The sequence below is a fragment of the Polypterus senegalus genome, chromosome 11, assembly GCF_016835505.1.
Source record: "Polypterus senegalus isolate Bchr_013 chromosome 11, ASM1683550v1, whole genome shotgun sequence".
Lineage (NCBI taxonomy): Eukaryota > Metazoa > Chordata > Cladistia > Polypteriformes > Polypteridae > Polypterus > Polypterus senegalus.
In genome coordinates, this window is record NC_053164.1 from 42,598,164 (window position 1) to 42,621,058 (window position 22,895).

The 22,895-nt window shown below is 37.3% G+C and overlaps 1 protein-coding gene across 1 annotated transcript in view; it reads left to right on the top strand.

Moving 5' to 3' along the window:
• Positions 1-22,895, top strand: part of LOC120538888 (lysyl oxidase homolog 2B-like) — a 113,239-nt gene that overhangs the window by 72,312 nt on the left and 18,032 nt on the right. Inside the window, exons 8-11 of the mRNA XM_039768470.1 lie at positions 8,656-8,823; positions 10,162-10,327; positions 12,790-13,030; positions 22,411-22,526. Coding sequence (XP_039624404.1) covers positions 8,656-8,823; positions 10,162-10,327; positions 12,790-13,030; positions 22,411-22,526 — 691 coding nt within the window. The remainder of the gene's footprint in view (positions 1-8,655; positions 8,824-10,161; positions 10,328-12,789; positions 13,031-22,410; positions 22,527-22,895) is intronic.

Below are 22,895 nucleotides of genomic sequence, written 5' to 3' on the forward strand. Positions count from 1 at the left end.
TTTGTTGATTGTCTTTTAATACGAAAGATGGCCTGTTAGAAAGTAGTATCAGTCTTTCCTTTTGTCTGCATGCAACAACAACAACAACAACATTTATTTATATAGCACATTTTCATACAAAAAAATGTAGCTCAAAGTGCTTTACAAAATGAATAGAAAAATAGAAGACACAATAAAAAATAAAAATAAGTCAATATTAATTAACATAGAATAAGTAAGGTCCGATGGCCAGGGTGGACAGAAAAAAACAAAAAAAACTCCAGAGGCTGGAGAAAAAAAATAAAATATGTAGGGATTCCAGACCAAGAGACTGCCCAGTCCCCTCTGAGCAATCTACCTAAGATAAATCAAACAGTCCTCTTTGTATTTAGGGTTCTCATGGAAGGACTTGATGATGAAAGGCAATGTCACTCTCAACATTCCAAAATAGACCGAAGTCAGACCTATGTTCTGTGGTATTTGAATAATGCATTGTTGCTTCTTAAAGTAATGGAGAGAAAAGTCTGATCATTTTCAAGAAACTCTCCGACTGATGCTAGCTTAGCCTGTCCTTTGAGCTCTGCCTCCTTATTCATGTTATTTGGAAATATTGCACATGTAAAGAATGTGGGTTGTTTTTTTTTTTTTGAGATTTCAGGATTAAAGCAGCGGTTATCATCTGGAGCTTGAAATAACTCATTAGTGATTTTTCCCATTTGCTTAGCTTGTACCTTGTACTCCTTCTGTACAATTCTACGTGATATTATTACATTTTGCATTTAGCCTTGTTGTGCTCTTAGCCAAACCCCTTTGAAGATAGATTAGCCCACAGGTATTATAAACATGATTTTAATTTAAATGAAATATGAACACAGACATACTCTGATGGAACTGTTGCTGACTTGCACTTACAGGTAGTAAAGTGACAATTTAATAAAACTTATCTGATTACAGCAGTGCACAAGACCAGTCTTGACTTGCTAAAAACATTTTGTTCATATATATTTTTTTCCCTATATACAGTATACCCCTCTGCTCCATAGTTTAAAATTACCAATCAAACAATTCTGACATGATTAACTTTCATTTAAGGGTATTTACATATATACATATGTCGGTCACAGTATGTAGAAGTGGCATAATTTTTTATACATGTTCCCCCCAATTCTGAAGTTAAGAGTGGTGATACTGTTGCTATGGAGACAACAAGCTAGTACTCTGTGGATGCTCCTGATACAGAATCTCTGTACTTCTGAATCTTGAGCTTAAACAACTGAGTGACTCTGCATCTGCCTTAAAGAGACAAAGGTTTCCGATTCTTGGAGTCCAACTGTCACCACTTAGTAGACTTGCAGTTTATAGCTTGACTCTTGTCAGTCCCTACTTTTAAGGATTCCATTTCTGGAACCAAGTGTTGTCCTGTATTGGTCATGAGTGTTCAAACTACAGGCCAGAACTTCTATTCCTCTAGTGTCCTGGGAAACAGCATATGGTTCTACCAAGGCTTGTTTCTCTCTTTCTCTCTTACTCACTATCTACCTCTTCCAAATAAATAATATAATCACTTTAAAAAGCAGAATCTAACAAAATATCTAACATTTCATTATTGTTATTACTACTAATAATAATACATTTTCAGAACTTTCACAAAGTAATATAGAAAACTAGAGTCCACCCTAGCAGTACTGAGTACAAGGCAGGAAGCAAAACTGGACTGTGACACCAAAACAATGAATATAATAACAAAAGTATTAATAACATTAAACAAATTCTCTGTATTGTCAAACAAACAAATAAAAGCATACTCTTTGTAAATGAAATTAATTAGTAAGGTAGCTAACATTTTAGCTTATTGTATATTCCCCTGCACTTATACTTTTTAACTATCACAAAAAATGTAATAGTTATAATAAAACCAGTAACGGTGCACTGCACGAATACACTTGACTTGAGCATTCCTAGTTTTCATACTCTTTCTCTGTATGTTTAGCATTCATTTCCTCAGAGGTTGATGTGCTTGCTGCTTCCTGAGCAACTCTTCTTTTCTCCACCCTAGCGGCCCGCTGCTTCTCTTCTTTCATATGGCATCATATCGCATTAAAACTGATTAAGTTAGTTTTTGTGTTGCAATTACTTTGTACATTTTCTTTAATCTTTCACTTAAGATGGCACTTAAGTCTTCAATCTTTGGTAGGGAACGAGAACAGCACCCATACGCATGCACTGCACGGCCGCCCTGCTGCACACTGCAGAGAGTTGATTCTACAATAAAATAAAATAAAAATAAAAAGAGTAATAAAAATCATCCCCCCGAAAGCGGATAGTAAACGTCACGTAGTATATGTGTACCAAATTTGATAGCTAAAACAGTTTGCGAGCTACAGGTGATGTAAGATTCTGGACAAACAAACGAACAGAGTATTATATAAGAAGATATATTGTAACGACTTGTTCAGAATGCAAGGGATTTACCAACAATGCAGTGCTGTTGTGCAAATAGTCAAAAATGACTTAAGTTGGTAATGTTATTTAACTATGTATCTCTCTATCTATTATATAGTGCCTTAAACATCTATCTATCTATCTATCTATCTATCTATCTATCTATCTATCTATCTATCTATCTATCTATCTATCTATCTATCTATCTATCTATCTATCTATCTATTTTTTGTGTTGATTTGTATTGTACCCAGTTTGCTTTTTAAAGCAAAAATACATACATTTATTATAGCAGCAATAGAAGAATCATAGATACTGCTATTAGCAATGTATACTGTATACGATACTGTCATCGGTCTAGGGTAATCCGGAGGGGCCACACAGTTTACTCAATATAATAAATAGACTCAAAGTAACAAGCACTCAATGATGTGGCAAATAAACAAAAGCAAAATATAGTCCTTGGCTGTATCTTAATGCCTCTGGAGAGCAGTCGGATTTCAGGGTCGGAGCCCCATAGGGCAGGTGGCTCATCTTCTGGGAGCTCCTTCCTTTCATAGAGTGTGGACCAGAAGGGGTGGTGTCAGTTGCCCTCAATGGTCATCTTCTTTGGGTTACAAAAGAGGTAGAAGAGTCAGCAATCTCACCCTCGTGGTGTCCTGGGGTGGTAGTGTTTACCTCTGAGAAACCATCTGACATGCATGTGTGATGAAGAGTAAATGCTGAAGCACCGTTATCTTTTGTTAGGGGGTGATTTACCCTCACTCTTCTTCAAATGGTTACTTAGCTTACTTATGTTAGGAATGTGTGGCTTTATTAAATTAATTGACAAATTACTGCAGCTCTAAGATCTTGAAATAATTTGATTTCAATAAACTTGATCAGCCTGGCATACGTTCACTCTACATTTTTCTTTACTTGCTTACACCATTTTTTAGTGTAATGCATGCAGGAGAATGCATTTGACCTCTCACCGTCAAGACATTCTTAACATGTCAGAAGGAATGATGTGCTTTGAAATAGCTTTTGCTCATTTTATTATAGAAATGATCCTTTTATTATGTGGGCCTACATTTTTGGGGCCCTGAAGTTTGAAATACTATGGAGGGTCCCTTCACCCCCATATATTTAGAATGAAACATCCGTCGTTTGAAGGGTTTTTTTCTGTTCACTGTTGGCCTACATGATACTTTAATGACCTTTTAATTTTTATTTTAACTATTTTGTTTTTATTTACACTACATTATTAATATATTTTTTAAAATCATCTTCACATACAGTAGATACAAAAATATTTGAAGGAATGTAGACTAAAGTCTCTTGTTTGGCCTTTCTGGGATTACGGCTCTAAAGCTTAAGCTTCATGAGTTTCATAGCAGATTTGATTCACAACCATGCACTTTTTTTTTGGCTTCCCTGACTCTTTGGGCAGTGGTCAGCATGGGGATGTCCCCTGGGACGTAGAGATATTCCAGCACATTAAATTGAAAATATAATCATTACCTTTCTAAACATAATATTTCATGACTTAAGCTGTTATACAGTAAGTATCAATAGAAAAGTCCTGATCACCCAACCCCAGTTGAACACATTGTAAAAACAAAATAGGCTGATAAAAAAAAGCTCTTTTGAATTAACACTAGGTGAGCTGTCTTGTGTGTGTCATCTGCATGCTTACCCATTGTTCTAATGACTAATACTCTATTTGTATAAACAACTTCTGAAGAAGCTTTAGGTGAATCCTTTCTAACAAAATGAATGAATGAGTATGTTTTATTAAAACTTTCAAATTTTTATGACTATGCACAATTGACTCCAGATGATAATCTGGTTTTGGTCCTCGCCATTTTGTACCATTAGCTTGTTGTCTATTTACACAGCCTGGATGCAGAGTTGTTTCGTTTGGTAGAAAACAAGTAGTAATTTGTGTGCCCACCATTCCAGATGACACCACAGCCCTGTCATTGAGGAAAATGTATTTTAGAACATTACCTCATGTATGCAATCATCATCTTCATTTCAGATTGTTAGTTCCACATCAGTATCTTAATGGTACATTTTTGAATAAAAATTATTATGAAAATAATGGCAAAAAGCTGCAGTGATTACACAGTGGCATCATTGTTGCTCCACCCAGGGCAGCAGTGTGATACGTTACTGCAACTGTAGTGAGAACTTACATATACAGGAAGCTATTACTGCAGCTGTTTGGAATCTGCTTCTCTTCCCAGCACTTTTATGATTAACTAGCCCACTATTTGGCAGACACTCATAAACAAGACTACAGAATAAATAAGAAATGTTTTAAAAGGAGTGCAGATAACCCATGACACTTTCTATCCATTGCTCAGTGGCTCCTAGACAGCTGTTTTGCCTCTCATAGTCTTTCTGTGTGCCATCCCCATTTTTTAGATTATCTGCCTCTTATCTATTCTATCATCTAGATATTTTCTGAATCCATTCCTATCCTTAGATTACTGGGTCAGCCCTCTGCAAAATACCAACCCATCCTGGCATACACTCACATATACTCCCATATTCATTCAGAATTTAGAACTGTTAACTAGTCTTACATGCATGTAATGAAACCAATACAACATTGGGAAAGTGTGCAGACATCATACAGAAAATGGCTAGGTCAATGTACCGTAGCAGTCAGGAAGAACTGATAATCACTGTACCGTTTCTTAAAGAAGAACATGGGGACATGGTTGGAAACTTGTTAAGGACAGATGTTAGAAAGTTTTTCTTCACACAAAGACACATGTAATAAATTACCAAGCAGTATGGGGAGACTAGAACTTGAGGGAGCTTCATATCTCAAATTGATATTATTTTGGAAGAACTACAGGAATAGGATTAGCAAGCCTGTTGGGCTGAATTACCTGTTCTCATAAAAAGTTGTTCTAATGTTTATTGTAATAGGACAAAAATCTGTGCAAAACAAAATATTCTTCCATTTCTCTCTGCAACAAATAGTATGTAATTTTGTATAAAAATCATTAATGTACTAATAAAATGCATAGACCATCATGCTGCCCAATCACTAATTATTATGTATCATGTAGCCCTATTATTACCTGCTTATTTTATATTGTATTTCCGTCTTTCCTTCTGTAGAGCTTTTACAGCCACTGTGCTCTTTTCCTGTTATTATTAATCCATCAGCTGCTTAGTCTTTTCAGCTTTCTCTTTGTCTCATTTACTTTTTTCCTATTATTCTGTCTCTGCTTACAAGTTTGTCCTTACATATTGTCACTCTCTTACAGGTTTATAGCTTAAAATAAAATGCATTACAGTGAAATTCTTATTTGCATGTGTGTATCAACATGCAACATATTGTCACTTTCTGGCCCCAAGATTAGTGACTGAACTTTTTCATTTACCTACTTCCATCTATGTCTCTGTTTAGTTATTGGCTGCCCTTTTTCTTGTTTCTCATAATTCCATCCTTCCATACTTTAAATATTCATAAGTTTTGCATTTGTGAAGACACAAAAGCTATTCAACAAGGAAGGGTGCAAGTCCTAGATGAAGTACCAGTCCACTGTAGGGAATATCAATAAGTTATTATTCAGCATATTTTGAACTATGAGAGGAAAGAGAAGATTATAAGAAGAACCCACAAGGTAAGCAAGTTTGAAATCAAACGATGTTCTGCAATTGCACTTATTTTTCTAATTAAGAAAGACATGATGCTTTCTTTTTTGCAGATAAATGGTGCATGAGCATGGCATGAGTATAATGAAAATGAAGAGGGCTAATAAAAAAATAAAATTACAGTAAATTTTAAATGTATATAAAATTCTCTTTCCCTTGTTTTATGAATCTAAATATTTCTCTTCTTCTCATTCTACTCTTCTAACTATCTCTTTCCTATAGATTTTAGCAATACTTTTGTCAAATAAAATTATTGCCTACTCATTTTATTCTCCTTGTGTCTCTACTTCACTTTAAGTTACTCTCAGTGTGGGATTAAGTTAGCATTTGTTCCTTTCTTGCCAATCATTTAAACTTGATGTTACCCCATATATTTAACTACCAATGCTACCAATAATAAATAAAAGCATAATAATAATAATAAAAAGACAGAACTTAAGCCATTAAGTACTGTTCCGTTTGCTTCTGTAGTATTTTTTCCTTATTTTGATACTTCTTTCAGGTTTAAATAATAATTTGAAGAAAAATAAACATATAAGAAGTGTCAGAACACACTAAATTAGTAAGTGGTATGTTGTTCATGCTTACTGCTTAGTTGCTAAGGAACGTTTTGTAGTACTGAGTCAAAAAGAATGGTGTTTGTAGCAACTGGGGTTTCTAGATCTTCATTTGCCTGTTTAAAAGTGTGTGAATTTATCTGTTTCATATTCCTTCTAGGTAAGGTGTGTAAGAGGTGATGTATACTTCGGACACCAACAGATAGCTGTGTCAAGTGCTACAGGGCTCGTAGAGAGATGTGCAGTAGTGCTGTGTCATGTGTGTTTGGTTCTGTCCATGAAAAATGGGTCACATGATAAATGTGAATGATTGGCAAAAAGGAGTTACTTCATTCAACTGTGCCAAAGGACACAGTAAACAGGAAGTTGCCAACTTTGCAGGTGTGTCAAAGCGTACTGTTCAATGGGTCTTCTAGCAGTGGAGTACATCTCAATCAACTGCTAATCATCAACAGAACTGTGGTCAAAAGATGGTGCTCACAGATAGGGCCCTTTGCTATATGTCACACATTGCGACAGCAGTCAATGCAGGCCCCACAACGTGCACATCACAACAATACTCAGGGGGGAATTGCATGCCATAGATATCTGGGGAAGAGTACCACAGAAGAGGCCCTTGCTAACAGTTATTCACAAAACTGCATGATTACAGCAGGCATAGAGTCACAAACACTGGGCTGTTGACACAAGGAAATGCGTTATCTGGTCTGATGATATCTTGGGTTTCTGCTTGAATGATGCAAGGTAACAGATACATTGTAAACCACACAAAGCTTTCCATGAGGCCTACGTGGAAGGTGTTGTTCAGGCGGTAGGCGTTTCACTGTTGTTGTGGTGTTTCTGGAGAAAACTGGTTCTTTGTTTGAGGTGACGACACAGTTGAACCAAAAGGTTACATTGGGCTACTGTACAACCATGTGCTACCTTTTGTGCTTCATCTCCAGAGTAAACATAAAATGGCTACCCCAGTGTGATTGGCACAAAGAATATTCTGAAGAATTCTTGCATCGCTACTGGCCGCATTATCTCCAAATTTCAGTACAATAGTAAATCAGGGGGACTATTTGGAGCAATGAGTGAAATGCCAGTGGAGTCATTCGACCAATCTGGATGAACTGCTTGATTTGGTTTTAGAAGAGTTCATTAAATTGATGTTGCCTATATCTGCAAGCTAGTAGTATCCATGCCAAGCAGAATTACAGCTCTTCTTTGGGCTCACTGTTAAATAAGATTTAGTCAGTTGTGACCATTTTTTTTCCAGTGAGCATAGGCTGATGCCATTTTTCTCTTTTCTACATGTGGTTTTATTCCTTTAATTTACATATCTTTGTAAATATGTTTTTCCCTCTGAGCTTTTAAATGGAAGTTTATTATATATGAATACATTGAGAATTGAAATATAAATTATTTAGCATTAGAAAATAAAGACATGATCTAGTGTTCACCTGTGTCCTCATTCTGAACTGTCCATAAAGTTGAATCTCAATCTTCCACAAGTTAGAAAATAAATTAGAGAATAAATGTTGTTGGAGAAAAATGCAACTTGGAGTAGCCACTGTATTAAAAAATAGACCAAGTTTATTCTACTTGCATGTTCACAATCTTAACTCATCAATTACAAATTTCTGTGTAAAAAGTGGGCAGGAAAAAAGTACTTGTGAAATGTAATCATTTAGACAAAGTCCTGTGAACTTCTTTCCAGATTAACACTGGAAACATCAAATTCTCTTAACCACCAGGGTATTATATGCCCATTAGTCAGAGCTTTCATCATCTTTCTGCATTCTATGCGTGACTTGAATGTTTATAGTATACAGAAATGTGCCCTAATTTTTCATTTGGAAAAAGAGGAAGAATACTGGTTTTTTATGTTTCTGGAAAATATTGCTCAAAGTTTCATATATAAGGAGTGTTAAAAGGGTGACGTCAATGTCCAGGGCCCATCATTTCTGGGTTTTTTTTCCCACATCATCTGCTTTCTTAATTATCTTTCTCTACCTCTGCTTTATCTCCACAGCTGCGCCTGAGTGGTGGACGCAACCCTTTTGAAGGTCGTGTTGAGGTGCTGGTGAAGAAGAATGGGACATTAAAGTGGGGAACAGTCTGCAGTGATGGCTGGAGTACGATGGAAGCCATGGTGGTATGCCGCCAGCTTGGCTTGGGATTTGCCAGTCATGCTTTCCAGGTCAGTTCTGTCTTCTGCAAGCTCCACTCAAGCTGTTGAAGACCTTGTATCTCTTGTCAGGATCTGTGCAAAGTACATTTTTATGTCTAAGAGCAAATAAAAATGGAAAATGTGACAACCACAGCTCAACCCTAACATTTTAAGCAATATAGCAGCATATGCGTTAAAGGAAAAACAAATTCCAGTGCCCCTTGCCAAAAATACATGTATGTCTTATAATTTTAAGCGATGTGGGGAAACAACATATAGAACTATGTCAAGATTAATTAGAATTTTTTAGTCAACCACAGGCCACAAAGAACAAAAATAACTTAGAATATAGATGTAATGTATTTAACTACTCAGTTGCACAGTTCGTAAGCTGTGTGGACAAAAACCATGGGTGTTTTCTCTCAAGTGCCAAGAAAGCAGCCATCCTAAGCTTAACATACACAAGGTGCAGACAGGAAGCAGACAAAAGTTGAACAAAGAGACAGTAGAAAGACTTTGAAAACCTAAAATGTTCAGGAGGATACAATAGATATCTGCTACTGAATGTGCAGTGTATGAACAATAAAAAACGGAAATACAGTATTTACATTTTTTAACATAGCAATATGATGAGGAAGATCTAGATCCCAGAAAAGTCTTGAGAAAATGAAAGGTATATGTGAATTCCTGTGAAAGGTGCTAAAAAATAAAACTTAACTGATACTGAAAGGCGCATGGAGGTGTAATAGTTAGTGTTGTTGCTGCCACATAGCTTCTAGAGAACACTCAACCTAGTTGCTGCCTGTACGTTTTTTTTACAGGTACTCCATCTTTCCTCCTAACTCCCAAAGGTGCATGTGTTATGTGGCTTATCAACTCCATATTAATCTTCTGCAAGTTAACGTGAATATTTAAGTGTCCCTAGCAACAGAGCGACATCCTATGTCAGGATTAAATCCTGTTTTGTGTTTGGTGTTGTCAGGATTGGTTCTATCACCCTTGAAGACCCTAAATTGGATTAAGTAGGTTTATAATGAATGGGTAGCCAGATGATTGATAAGGATAATCTCAGCTTCCATTTTTCTGGTTATTGGAAACATTTTATTATTGTAGAAGGATGTCATTACTCATTCATTTGACAATAATATGACAAAAGGGTCAAATGTATGCTTGTAATGATTTATTTCTCAATGACTACTTTTGCATTTTAACCCTATAATGGACTACTCACCTGTTAGGGTTGTTTCCTGCTGGCCAAGTGCTGGAAGGTTAGGCACCAGTCCCATGTATTCAACACAAGACCCCTGTCAGTTGAATCATTTCTATTTTTTTATTTTTTTATATGCTTGTGTATTCTTCTTGCTGCAGGAGACGTGGTATTGGCCAGGGGATGTAACAGCAGATGATGTGGTGATGAGCGGAGTCAAGTGCTCAGGAACGGAAATGGCCCTATCCCACTGTCTACATCATGGCACCGATGTCATCTGCCCCAAAGGTGGAGCCCGCTTTGCGGCTGGCGTCTCGTGCTCTGAGTGTAAGTTTGGATTCCTTAGACACTAATGGCTAGTGTGCTCATTATTTGTGGACTTATGAGGAAGCACACTAATGAATGGAAGGGAAACAGAAGAGCTAATTTTGTTTTGTTGCAGCTTCACACTTTAGCTCTGAATATCTTTAATCATGAAGATACATTGAATAATGCAATTACTTAGCTATTTGATGAATTATATGCCACACATTATTGTAACTTTACAACTATGATAATCCTTCCAGGAGACTGTGTCCTTTAAAGTAAAGGCCAAGAAGGTTAAACTTGAAGTAACATGTAACTCTACATTTAGTGAACCTTCTGCAATTACAGGTCAACAAAGAACCTTAGCTTACCTTTGGGTATCATTGAGTGCAAAAAAAAGTTCCAGACAGGATGCCATTCCTTTGCAGATCATACTTATGTGCATCCTCTCCTATTAGATCAGTTTATAGTTACAACTTAACTCAAGGGGTGAATCTTTGTAATGTAAATGGAAACCAAAGAACCTAGATAAGTTCCTTCAGTTCAAAGAAAGAATGTACCAGCATAACACGTCACCATACAGGCAAGTAATCTTTCTAGGTCACTGTCACTGTGAGCCAGAAATACTATAAACTAGATCACTGTGCCACACAGCAATGTCAGACCAGATGAATACTTACAGATTTCTTTAAATATATTTCAAATGCACTGGAATAGCTATCTATTATAGAATATTTGGAGTTCAAGTACAGATACTGTATGATGTACTGCATTTTCAAAATACCTTTACTGCCAATTTTATTTTTAATAATACACATTTTTTCATTTTTAAAAATGTACCAAGAAAGGCAAAAACATACTATTGCAGACATTATTTGGTTGCAAAAAGCAGCCTTACAAAATCAGTCAAAATGACCACAAAATAGCTAACCCTAACCCTGCCATCTCAACTAATATGTTTGTTGCTGAATTCAAAACACTGTGAAAAATTACATTTAATTTCAACTGTTTATCAGTTTTTAATTGTAATCTATTGTGCATGTGTATAAACACAGGGTATATTTACAAATCACATGGTAAAATTGGAATAGTAAATTATGATTTAAGAGGTAACAGGTTGAAATTTCATGAGCAGCACTGTGTCCTTTTTTTTTTTTAATTGAATTGTGCGATGAACCCTAGGATAGCTTTTGGGTAAAAAGCCCACACTCTAATTGAAGGGCCAGTCGTTCTTTGGCTTGTTAACAAGAAGAGCAGAAAAAAAAAATCTTTATTATTAAAATATTTATTACACAAAAATACTCTTCTTGACAAAAGCTCCAAGGAGCACAAAAGGCACAGCAGGTGTTGCCTGAAATAGGCAGCCTTCAAGAAACAAAGTCCCAAAGCACAATCTCATAGAGAGGTCAAAATACAGAGCACAAAGGTAGAAAAATCCAAGAAATCATCAATAAATTACAATCATAGGAAAACTCGCCAAAACCACCAAGTGCATTCAATGAACTGCAAGGGACTGCTTGCTTTCTCAATTATTACAGGGCTGAAAGAAGTCCATTGATGGTGATAGGCAGGTGGCCCCGTCTCATAAGGAATCACTCATGAAACACACAGAACAAAGCAGGACAAGCAGAGATGCATAGAAACCAAACAGTACACACAAAACAAACTATAAAACACATAATAACTCGACAACAATAAAATTCATAAACACCCATAAAATCATGACAGACTGACTGCGTTTCATGAGCAGCTAGCTATCAATATGTATAATTTTTCAATTATATCTGTTTGGTTATGTCTATCCAATACCTTAATGTATTTATTTATCTATTTATTTGTTTATTTATTTATTACCTGTAAGGGAAAAATGAATACCTTATTGTATCTGAGGGTTAAAATTTTCATAGAATCAGATTTGAACACGTTTTGCAAACTGACTTTAATGTGAACTAAGGATAAGGCAATTATAAGCTCAAGAAATGTACCTTTTATTTTGCTTTTGCCCATCATTTTTCATAGGTATCAACTTTTGTGAATGGGTTGTGCCTTTATACTTTACTTCACATAAACATTCTTAAACAAAGTATTCAGAATGAATCCAATAGCTTTAAGGCAGGAGTATTTACTGTCACACAGTTACATCAAAAACTATCAATGATGAAATAAAGTACAGACTTTAGGGAAATGCTGTAAGTCATGAAAAAATTGTGAATGCGATATTCAACCTAATTTCAGACCTCTGCATTGTATAATTTTGACCAAAATAAAATATAAAGATAACTAAAATAAAAATGTAGTATGTGAAGCAATCACAGGAGCTGAAGGGGACCACCGCGTTCATTGCAGGTCTTCCAACAAATAAAAATCATCACAATAACAAAACTGAATAATGGACATTAGATTTTTTCCCCACTAGAGGAGTGGAATAGAAATAATCAGTAAAATTAAAGATTTTAATTCTTTCTCTTGTGCTGTAATTCCAGCTGCCCCAGATCTTGTCCTGAACCCGCAAGTGGTGGAGCAGACTACATACCTTGAGGATCGACCTATGTTCATGCTGCAGTGTGCCTATGAGGAGAACTGCCTGGCCACTACAGCTAACAATGTCCCAGCCAATTCCTACCGACGCCTCCTTCGTTTCTCTTCACAGATCCACAACAATGGTCAATCTGATTTCCGTCCCAAAGCAGGGCGCCATGCCTGGATTTGGCATGATTGTCACAGGCAAGTACCTTGTGTTTTCTGGGCATGTGCCAGGAAACAGATATGTAGGGACAGTCTACTTTTCATAGTAGAAGCTATGCTATTGAATCCAAAATTTGTGATGTGGTGGGAGCTTTAGCATTTTTCATTAACAGAATAACATTGACAATTGGGTAACCACGAAAAATCTTAACTGGATTATGTCTCAGCAATTTTCATAACAAGTGGCAAAATGAAACTGGAATTCTTGGGCCTTGTGAACTGCAAAATCCAGTCTCTGTTTCGCCATTTTAGGGAAGACAGCCTCTCTGTATTGCTTTCTCTTGTATGTTTATCGGGACCTACTCTATCAGTACAACAGGCCTTCTTTCCTTGCACTACATGGTACATACTGTGATTTGTTTTACTCCTGACTTAGCTACATCATCTATATATAATTCACTAAGGGCACGCAAGACAGTGAGCACAAGACAGAGTGCCACGCCCACCAACTCACAGAGCCCCGCCCACCAAGTCTAAGACCATGGGGTATGCACGTCAGAGCCCTGCCCGCCAACTTTAATCCTCCTCCCACGTCATGGGATACACACGACAGAGCCCCGCCCGCCAACTCTAACTCTCCTGCCGTGTCCACCCTCGCTCTCGAGGCATGCGTACTTCCTGCTCATGTGCCCGCATGGAACACCTCACCAAACACAGCCTCAGTCGCTTTCATCTCTGCTACAGTCCATATGAACCTCAGAGCTATGTTGACTTTTCATTGTTCTTTTCGATACCGGCTGCTTTTCTATACAGTATGTATAATCAACCACGTCGCCCAACCATGGGGAACGCACAACAGAGCCCCGCCCGCCAACTCTAATCCTCCTTCCGCATCACTATCGAGGCTAAAGAGAAGGCTAAATCAAACAGCAATAATTAGCAAACAAACAAAGATAACTGGCAGTTACAGTGCAAAATTTACAATTGGTATGCCAGTTTGAAAAGATAAGTTTTGAGGGTAGTTTTAAAATGTGTTATTAAATCGAGCTGATGTATATGAGAGAGAAGAGAATTCCCGAGTTGAGGAGCACTAAGAGAGACGCTCGAGCTCCCATAGCACAGAGTCTAATGTGTGGTACATAAAGTAGAGCTGCAGATGATGATCTGTGTGAGCAAGTGGAGTGCAAGTCTGTAGGAGATCAGTGAGGTTGTGAAGAGTTTTAAATCTTAAGAGCGGTATTTAGTATTGTATTCTGTAGTTAACAGAGAGCCAGTGAAGTTGAGAGAGAATAGGTGTAATATGTTCAGTAGATTTAGAACAGCAGGTTATTATCCTGGCAGCAGAATTTTGAATAAATTGTAAGCGATGGATACGGTTTTGTGGGATGACAGATAGAATAGCATTACAGTAATCTATATGTGAGGTCACTCGGGCATTAACCAATACTTTAGTACTGTGTTGGGTAAGAACAGGACGAAGTCTAGAAATGTTTCGGAGATGGAAGAAAGCAGTCTGAGAAATGTTACTTATACAGGAGGAATTATTATTATTATTATAATTATTATTATTTAATAATTGCCATTATTAGTGTATAAATCGATATAAATAATTGCATGTAAACGATTCGCCAAAATCTGTTGTATGTAAACGATACTGTTTAAAACGATATTGCTTTTTCATCAGAAAACCCAGTTTCCACGTCTACCTGTATTAGTTTAAATGGCACTTTTACTATTCGCAATAGGGCGGACGCGCTGACTTATTGTGTCGACTGGGCAACACAGTTAATGCGGCTTCTTTTTTTTATATATGTCTATGTTTTCCGTAGCCTGCTACAGGAAGGTACTCTCTCGACCATTGGCATTGGTTTCGCTCCTTGCTATTTTTATTATACTGCGATGGTGGTTTCCTAAGCCTTTGTTATACTGAATTCCTTTCTCACCGTTTTCCATTCCTATTCTTACACCACCGTATGCTACGGCGGGCTTTGGCTAGTTCATCTATATTTTAATATTTTCATTTGATAACACACCTGCAAGTTGTACAGTTATATAAGTCTTGTTATCATGCATACCATACAGCTTACATTAAGTCTACTACAAAGGCACTTAATTGAACATTAGATAAGTAAGCTTCTCAAGGAGCTGCTCTACAGATTTTCTCTTGTGCCATTTATTTGCAGCCACTCATAATCTTGAATAAAGGTGAAAATATTTAAATAGCCTAGACAAAATGATGTAACTGTTTATAGCTCAACATTGTAGTATACAAGTAAGTTTGAATCTGATCATTTTAAACTTGTGGGAGCCTGAATTTACAATTATTGCAGAAATGAACTTTGGCTGGCCCAAGCAAAAGCATACAATGCATAAGCAGGAACTGTTCCAGGTTCATGCACTTTCTTTGAAGGGTCTCAGAAATGAACATGTAATTATTATTGTTAACAAAATGATGCAAGTGATAACAGCTTTATTGATTGCTGAGGTGAATTAGAAAGTTATATTTATAATTAAGAAAAACAAACACAATGCACTTGCAAATAATGTAGTTTAGCCTGCCAGAGAAGCCAATGCAGTACTTGGGCAAGATGAGCGGTTTTCTGTATTTTTGAATGTTCTCAAGTACTTTCCAAATGCTCCATTCTTGAATCACACACACACTGCCCCACTTAATACCACATTTGCAGTAACAGTATGTGTTCTAGCTTTTACCAGCACAAACAGGAGAGCATCTACAACAAATGAAATAGGATTAATGACTTCACATAGAACTGCTCATGAAATCAGCAAACCACCCACTCATTTTATGATCAACAATGTCACCTGAGTTTCTTCAGTGACAAGTTTTCATGTAGTCTTTATCTGATTGTAATAGCAATGAGTGCATGGCATCATTTTGTGTGTTTTTAAGCTTCTCCCCTACATGAAATATGTTGTATGAATTATTTTTAGAGAGACACTGGTCATCTGCCTTGGAACAAGAAAACTATGCAGCTGCAGAAAAAAGTTGGCAAGTAGTCAGTTTTACGTGATATGCACATCTCAACTGGGCAAACTTGTGGCCTATGCCTAGTCATAAAATCATTGATGACCGATGACGGTAACAAATTAGGATGGTGTTGAGCTTGTGGGGAGAAACTCCTCTTCAGGGTTTAAAGAATTTTGAGTATTACAAGTGATTAATTAGAAAAAATCATAATATTCTTTATATTGGAATAAGCACTATTAGTTAAAAAAAACAGGCTGTGTGATTTTTTTTAACTTTCAGCATTAAAATAATACTCCACCTAAAAAATTTTATTTTTTTATATGTTACTTAGTCAATGTAGTTTGTAGTGGTGGCTGGGAAAATTGTGTATCTCATTTTATCATGAAAAGTGGGGAGAAAAAAATTGACATAATAGAAGCCAATACTGACAAATGTTGTACAAGGGCAAATTATGTGAAAAACATCCTTAGAAAAAGGAAAAAAATCTCATGTTGCTTGTGTTTCATAATACTCATGCTCGTTAACCCAGTTCTGTACTCAAAATGTGCAAAACACATGCCTTTTAGTTAAAATGTTAAATATACTGTATATTCCTAGAATAATCAGCACATCATAAACAGGAAGCTAAAGCCTTGTACAAGTCACTTTTTGAACTGAAGACAGGATTCTTGACCAACGAATGAGGGGGAAAGGCGGATCTTTAATTAAAAAATTCATGCATGAAAATATGCAATTAAATTTTTTTTCTCGTCTACCGCTACAGACTACTTGGGGTAAATAATATACATGTGTGAAAATAAGAAAAACATTTTTGAGTGATGTGTTCCTTGAAACTGATTAAGTGATTTGTTAGGATGGCAATTCACTTTGGTCAAACTTTTTCCAAGTTTTTTCACATATTTTGTGAGTTTCATTTCAAGAGACTGCTGGGAAATGATCAGATGTATATTCTGTCACAATTTGTCTTCTTCTGGTATTGAGGCTCAAAGGGAAACCATACAAAGTGGTATAAAGGCCTAGGCTCATGAAGACAGTGAAGAATTGTGTTTAATATATGTTGTGGTCTCCCCTGAGGTTTTTGAACCATATATTACAACTGAAGAAATCCCATTCATACCCAGATAGGCAAAACCTGAAAGGTCTTCTTCATCATCTGGGTACCCTTCTCACTCTGAAAGCTTGGGCTTGTAGATAGCCTGTAGATAGCTAAGCTAGAGGCAACTAATGTTTAAAATAATAAATGTTAATTAAGCACATGTCTAGCTGACAGGTGAGTATTTCACATTTGACCTGACAAGGTCTTCCAGGATCCAAAAAGAACACACAAGGAGGTATCCAGCAGTCTCCCGTATGCTGTTAGAGTATATATCTTCTCAGACAAAACAAGGCTGTTGCTGAACTGAGGGCTGCGTGCCTCTGCATGCCAGCATTCACTATTCAAAAGCTTATGTAACTTAAGGCAGGATCCTTCATGTCTGAAGGGACCAATGGCAATCACCCTGAGGGGTCAGAGGTCAGCAGCTGCTCAAAGATTCTTATTTTAGTTTTTGACTAGCATGCTGGGGGGTCACAAGCCTTTGGAAAATCTATTTAAGCCAAGGTGAAAACTCTGCTGCTTCACCTTTACCACATACTCAGTATGAATGACAAACCATAACTGCTAAGCCACAACCCCTCATTACTCAAACTGTCCTTTTATTCATCCTTGTAGGTGTGCTCCTTCCTTTTTGCTTCTAGTACCTCTGTGCGTCTTTATTTTGTCCATGTACTTTTACTTCTGTTGCTACCTCCCACCTACTGAAGTGGGACTCTGAATTTTTACTTTTATGGTGTAGGAAGGGTAGCACAAGGACTTCCTGTGCTTCTGCTATATGTGGTAAAAATTCCTGGCTGGGTTTATTAAGTGGTTTTGGTAGGCTGAGGTTGTTAAATATTGGATTATATAAATTAATATTGGCACAGGTAGAGCAACTTCAGTATTTTAAGAGTCCTCACGATTTGTCTTCTAATGATGACAGGTTCAAGATGTTTGGCTTGTTGTCATTGCTCTGATCATATGAAGGTGACGTGACAAAGGCAATCCCAAACATACACATCCCTCAATTATCTGTACTCACATATGCTCACACTCAGGTTTCATGGAGGCAAGAATTTGTGCTCCAGCAGCATTAAGTACAATGTAGGAATCTGCCCTGGATAAGACAATCCCAAACCCAGCCCTAAACTGGGAGAATGTGCAGGCTGCACACAGTCAGTGAGCAGGTTGTGATTCAAATCCTGTCTCTTGGCGTTATTAGACAGCAACACTAACCACTATGCTGCCGTGCAGCCTTAAAGATCAGTATCCATCACTGACAGAGCTAGTAGAAAAATAAGCATTTGCCCCTTAAGGGAAAACCAGTGGAAGGGAAAAAAAATTCAAGGAACTTGCATTCCAAAAAGGCATTAAGAGTTTTATTAAAAAACAGGATTTGGCCGTTACATTTAAAGTCTGTTCAGCTTCTAGCAATTGGACAAAGACTGCAATGTTTTCTGCCAGATGTGCTTGCCAGCATTCCATAAAGCATGCCTTCTGAATCGCCACGTCACTCTCTTCTTATACACCACATCACTCTCTGCTCTGGTGCTTTGAGGCCTTGAGGCTCTTAGCTTCGTTATTAGATTTATTTCAGGCAATACGTGCCTAAGTCGCTTGTGTACACAGTACAGAATAAAATGGGGACGGGGGTGACATGAGGATGGAAATAACTTGAAATGTGAAGAAAGCCTGTGCAAATTATGAATATAAAAGAATAACTCCACATTATCTACTGAATCAAAGTAAGAAAATAGAGAGGATAAAAGCATTGTAAAAAATGTAGAAGATAAAAAACAATCAAAGTGTGTTTTCAGCTTAGCTGGCCTTGGTGAATGCCAGCACATAGTAGGCTTCGCCTCCTTCAGAGTGTTTCACACATCAATGTGGCACTGAAGATGGCTGCCTATCTGATGGCAAAATAAGCAGACATCCAATTAGGTGATCAGCCGGTGTGCTGGATGGAGTGACTGAAGCTAAGCTGGTTATGCAGGCAGCTGGGTGGGCTATTGACTTGAAGCAAAAAGTCTGCAACTTCCAGTACCAGCATGGTGACTCGACAAAAAATGGCATTCTAAATAGAAACATATACCAATAAACCATGTACTGTACTGCTACTGAGGAGCAGAGCGTGAAAAAAGTGGCATGAAAAATAATGGATGGATAGATGACAGGACATAAAGCTAATGAAAGAAAGAAGTAAGGTGAGTGCCACATTAGCAATCACATGGTGACACAGATGGAATGTGGGTTAAGGGTAAATTGCACATAAATGTTAGGAAACATAATTATGAATCCAAGGAGCCAGCTGGCTAGGGCGATAGCAAATGTGACACCTTGGAGACCTTTAAATCTCAGCTTAATATTGTTCTGGAAACTGTTTGGTGATTAGGACAAAGTTGCTGGATCAAAACTTTTCCATATGTTGTGTACAGGAATTGGCTTTTCAAGGCATCTTTGTATGATCCCCAACATCACAAAATATTCCTCTAAATATTGTACCTAATTTCAGCTGTTATTGAGCACTTTGTATAGTGAAGGCTACCTGAAAGAGTTTTATTTGAATAATACATCTGAAATTGTACTTACAGTACTGTCATACAACACGTTTTTCACAGCCAATTATTCCAGTACTGGATGGCAGTGGATTGTAGCCTGTCCAGGGTATTTCCATTAATACCAGAGTTTATTTAGAATGGAGCCATTTGTGGTTAACACCATCCATACGAACTATACATGCAGTGTAAAATGAATGAAAACCCTTTAATAGCACCAGGTATAATGACCACTGTGTCCCTTAAATGTACATTACATGTTTCAACTTGATTTCTAAACCTGAAATCTCCATTACATTGTCAAAGGGAACTAAAAATCACAGATGGGATGCCAGGTCTTTAGGAGGCGTACCAAAAAACACCAATACTTAATCAATTCAGAGTTCTAATTAATCTCTGTGAAGTTAGGTGAAACCATAATACCCCAAAGCATACATGTAGACAATAATTAGAAAGAGAATCTAACCTATACACTTGGACCTGTCACAAACCACACTAACCACTGTGGAATTGTCAGAGCGACCACTAAATAGAACCTGGGCCAAAAACATGATAATTAGTGAAGAGCAAATCCCACCTAATTTGTTTCACCTCAACCTCAGGGAAATTCACAGACATATTCAGGAAGTTCACGGAACTCAGTGAAATGCATGGAAGTCAATGTGGAAGGACGAACTAAACTAGCTTTGAGTGGATTACAATTGTGCAATGGGCTAATGTATCAGTGGGCTAAGGAAGTTGACCAATTATTGTGACCAAATATGTGATCTGAGTCTGCAGTGCTAACCTATTTCACATAAAATGAATAGAATCAAATATCAGAACAGTAAACTTTCTTGCAGACAGGAAGCATGAATTCACTTAGTGTTGCCCCCAAAGATTTGATAACAGGTGCTCACCTCTTCTGAACTGAAAAGTACAGTTTGTTGTTTTTTTCACTGATTCTTTTTGCTTTTTCTGTGTCAATAGTGGTGTTTTTTTCATTTGTCAGATTTATAAAACTGCTAATATTTATGGTTACCTTTGTGACCTGCTTATAGGCAATCACTAACTTTACAAGGCCCTGCACCAGTTCCACAAGTGTGATGATGTGGTTTTGGGGATTAGAATTAAAGAAACAGAAGGAACCTGGAGTTCAGCTCTTAGACATGACTAGTGTTACATTCATGGATTTCTCACGCTGTGTGTGGATTTTTTTGAGGTTCTCCATCTTTATCCCATCTTTCAAGCAGGTCACCCCAACCCTTGTGACTGATGCTACGGTGTAAGCTCCAGCCCCCTATTGTAAAGGAGTAAATTAACAAAATGGATGTGTGGATATTCAGACATCTTAAACCCATGCAGCTGGACTTTTGGAAGCAGACATCTGTTGGCCAACATAAAGGGCATGTTTATATTACACGTGTCTACTGCCTGTATATGATTGTTACCTGCCCTGACCTGGGGAAAGTTTAAATACAACATGCTTCATATGCATCAGCTTGTATCCTGTGTGTGCTTCTAGGGAGGCAGAACAGTTCTGCAGCTGGACTGTGAACCAAAAAGCTACAGGCTCAGTTCTTGTTAGTGACTGGATTTAGCTGACTGGACTCCAACAATACATACACTATAGTTGACCACAGTGTAATCTGGTTAAATTGTTCAGAAATTAAAGAAGCATTAATTTTTTTTTCCTTTGGCCTTCTCTATAAATTTCACCTCTGACTTCTTACCATCCCAATTCTCTTTCCCACCTTCACTCATTAATTTGATGACATCAGCACTGTTGGCTGCTTTGCTTGTTTGTAACATTTTGCAGCCGCTCTATTCTGCTGTGAATAGTGAAAAGCATTCATAACTCATAAAGCTACAGGACCTGGGGTGTCATTAGTGATTTTTTTAGGTGATAAAAATCATTCAGAATGAAAGTTTCACTAATATAAAACCCATATAATGTGACCATCTTTATTACTTTTATGAATTTATGCTGCACTTTATCCAAGGTGACTTCAAAATGATATAAAGTAGACCTGTTTCTATATGTCTACAGCTAAAGCCCTGGCTGGTTAGACAGCTAGCTTAGAATGACATAGCTAGTTCACCATGTTGGGGGAACCTGCTAACTGAAATGTCTTTTTCATTAAGCCATATTTCCTTATCTAGTCACGTGTTTTTCTCAACCCACCAGAGAATTGTGGAGAGCTGGGGTGTTTTCTGGTAGATCACAAATCACATCCCAGGTGAAATGCTAGTCTGTTGCTGAATGCCTCGTTCTCACTCTCACTTATACCAGGCCATCCTTGGGATATGGGGGAATACATGAGTGGCTGGGAAAAAAACAAGCAGGCATCCATAGAATGTGTGGAGAATTGAATGCAGCTCCATCCAGTCTTTGTTTCACCATGCCCCCAAGTCTTCTCTAGTTACTGATTTTTACTTTAAGCATAAGGAAATGTTGATACTTATAAACAGGTCAGGTTGGGTGGTCTGCTTGTCATTTTGAAAATAAATTGGAAAAGCCATTTATTCTCATTCATTGTCACAAAAGCTGAAGCTTGTACAAAGGTACAAGCCTACTTGCCCACATGGGTGCAGCAATCCATTACATGGGATACTTACTTAATAGTAATGGGCAAGTGAACCCAGCACTCTCACAGCTGGGCTGTAGGAGGAACAGGCAGTGCCCAACTGCAACTTTACATATTGAACAGTTTTAATTTTAGATTCCATCCAAAATGCTGCTGTGTACCTAAGGAGAACCATATAGTTCAAGTTACTGGTGCTCAGCTAAGACGTAACTATTTGCATTTTTCTTGTTCAGGCACTATCACAGCATGGAGGTGTTTACACATTACGACCTGCTAAGTCTCAATGGTTCAAAGGTTGCTGAGGGACATAAAGCAAGCTTCTGCCTGGAGGACACAGAATGTGATGAAGGTACCCTCACAAGTATAACAGTAATTTTGAAGTTTGGAATATGTAAATATAAAGAAGTAATAATGACAGCCAAACAGATTTGTGATTACATACTAGCTAATTGTGAAACACTAAGGCTCTCCTGTATCATATCTATATAATGTATTCTGTGGGTTATACACAGTAATTTCTGTATTATTTTACTGCATTTTCATTAACACTCAAAGAAAATTGCCCCACAAAATTAAGATTGTTGAATGAATACTTTTAGTAGCTGAATTAGTTAAATATGAGGCTCAGCGTCTGTGTACTTTGCTCTCCTGTTAAAACAGGCAATGCACTGAACTGTATCCTCTTGTGGTGGGTGACACACCATTACTGCAAATCTGT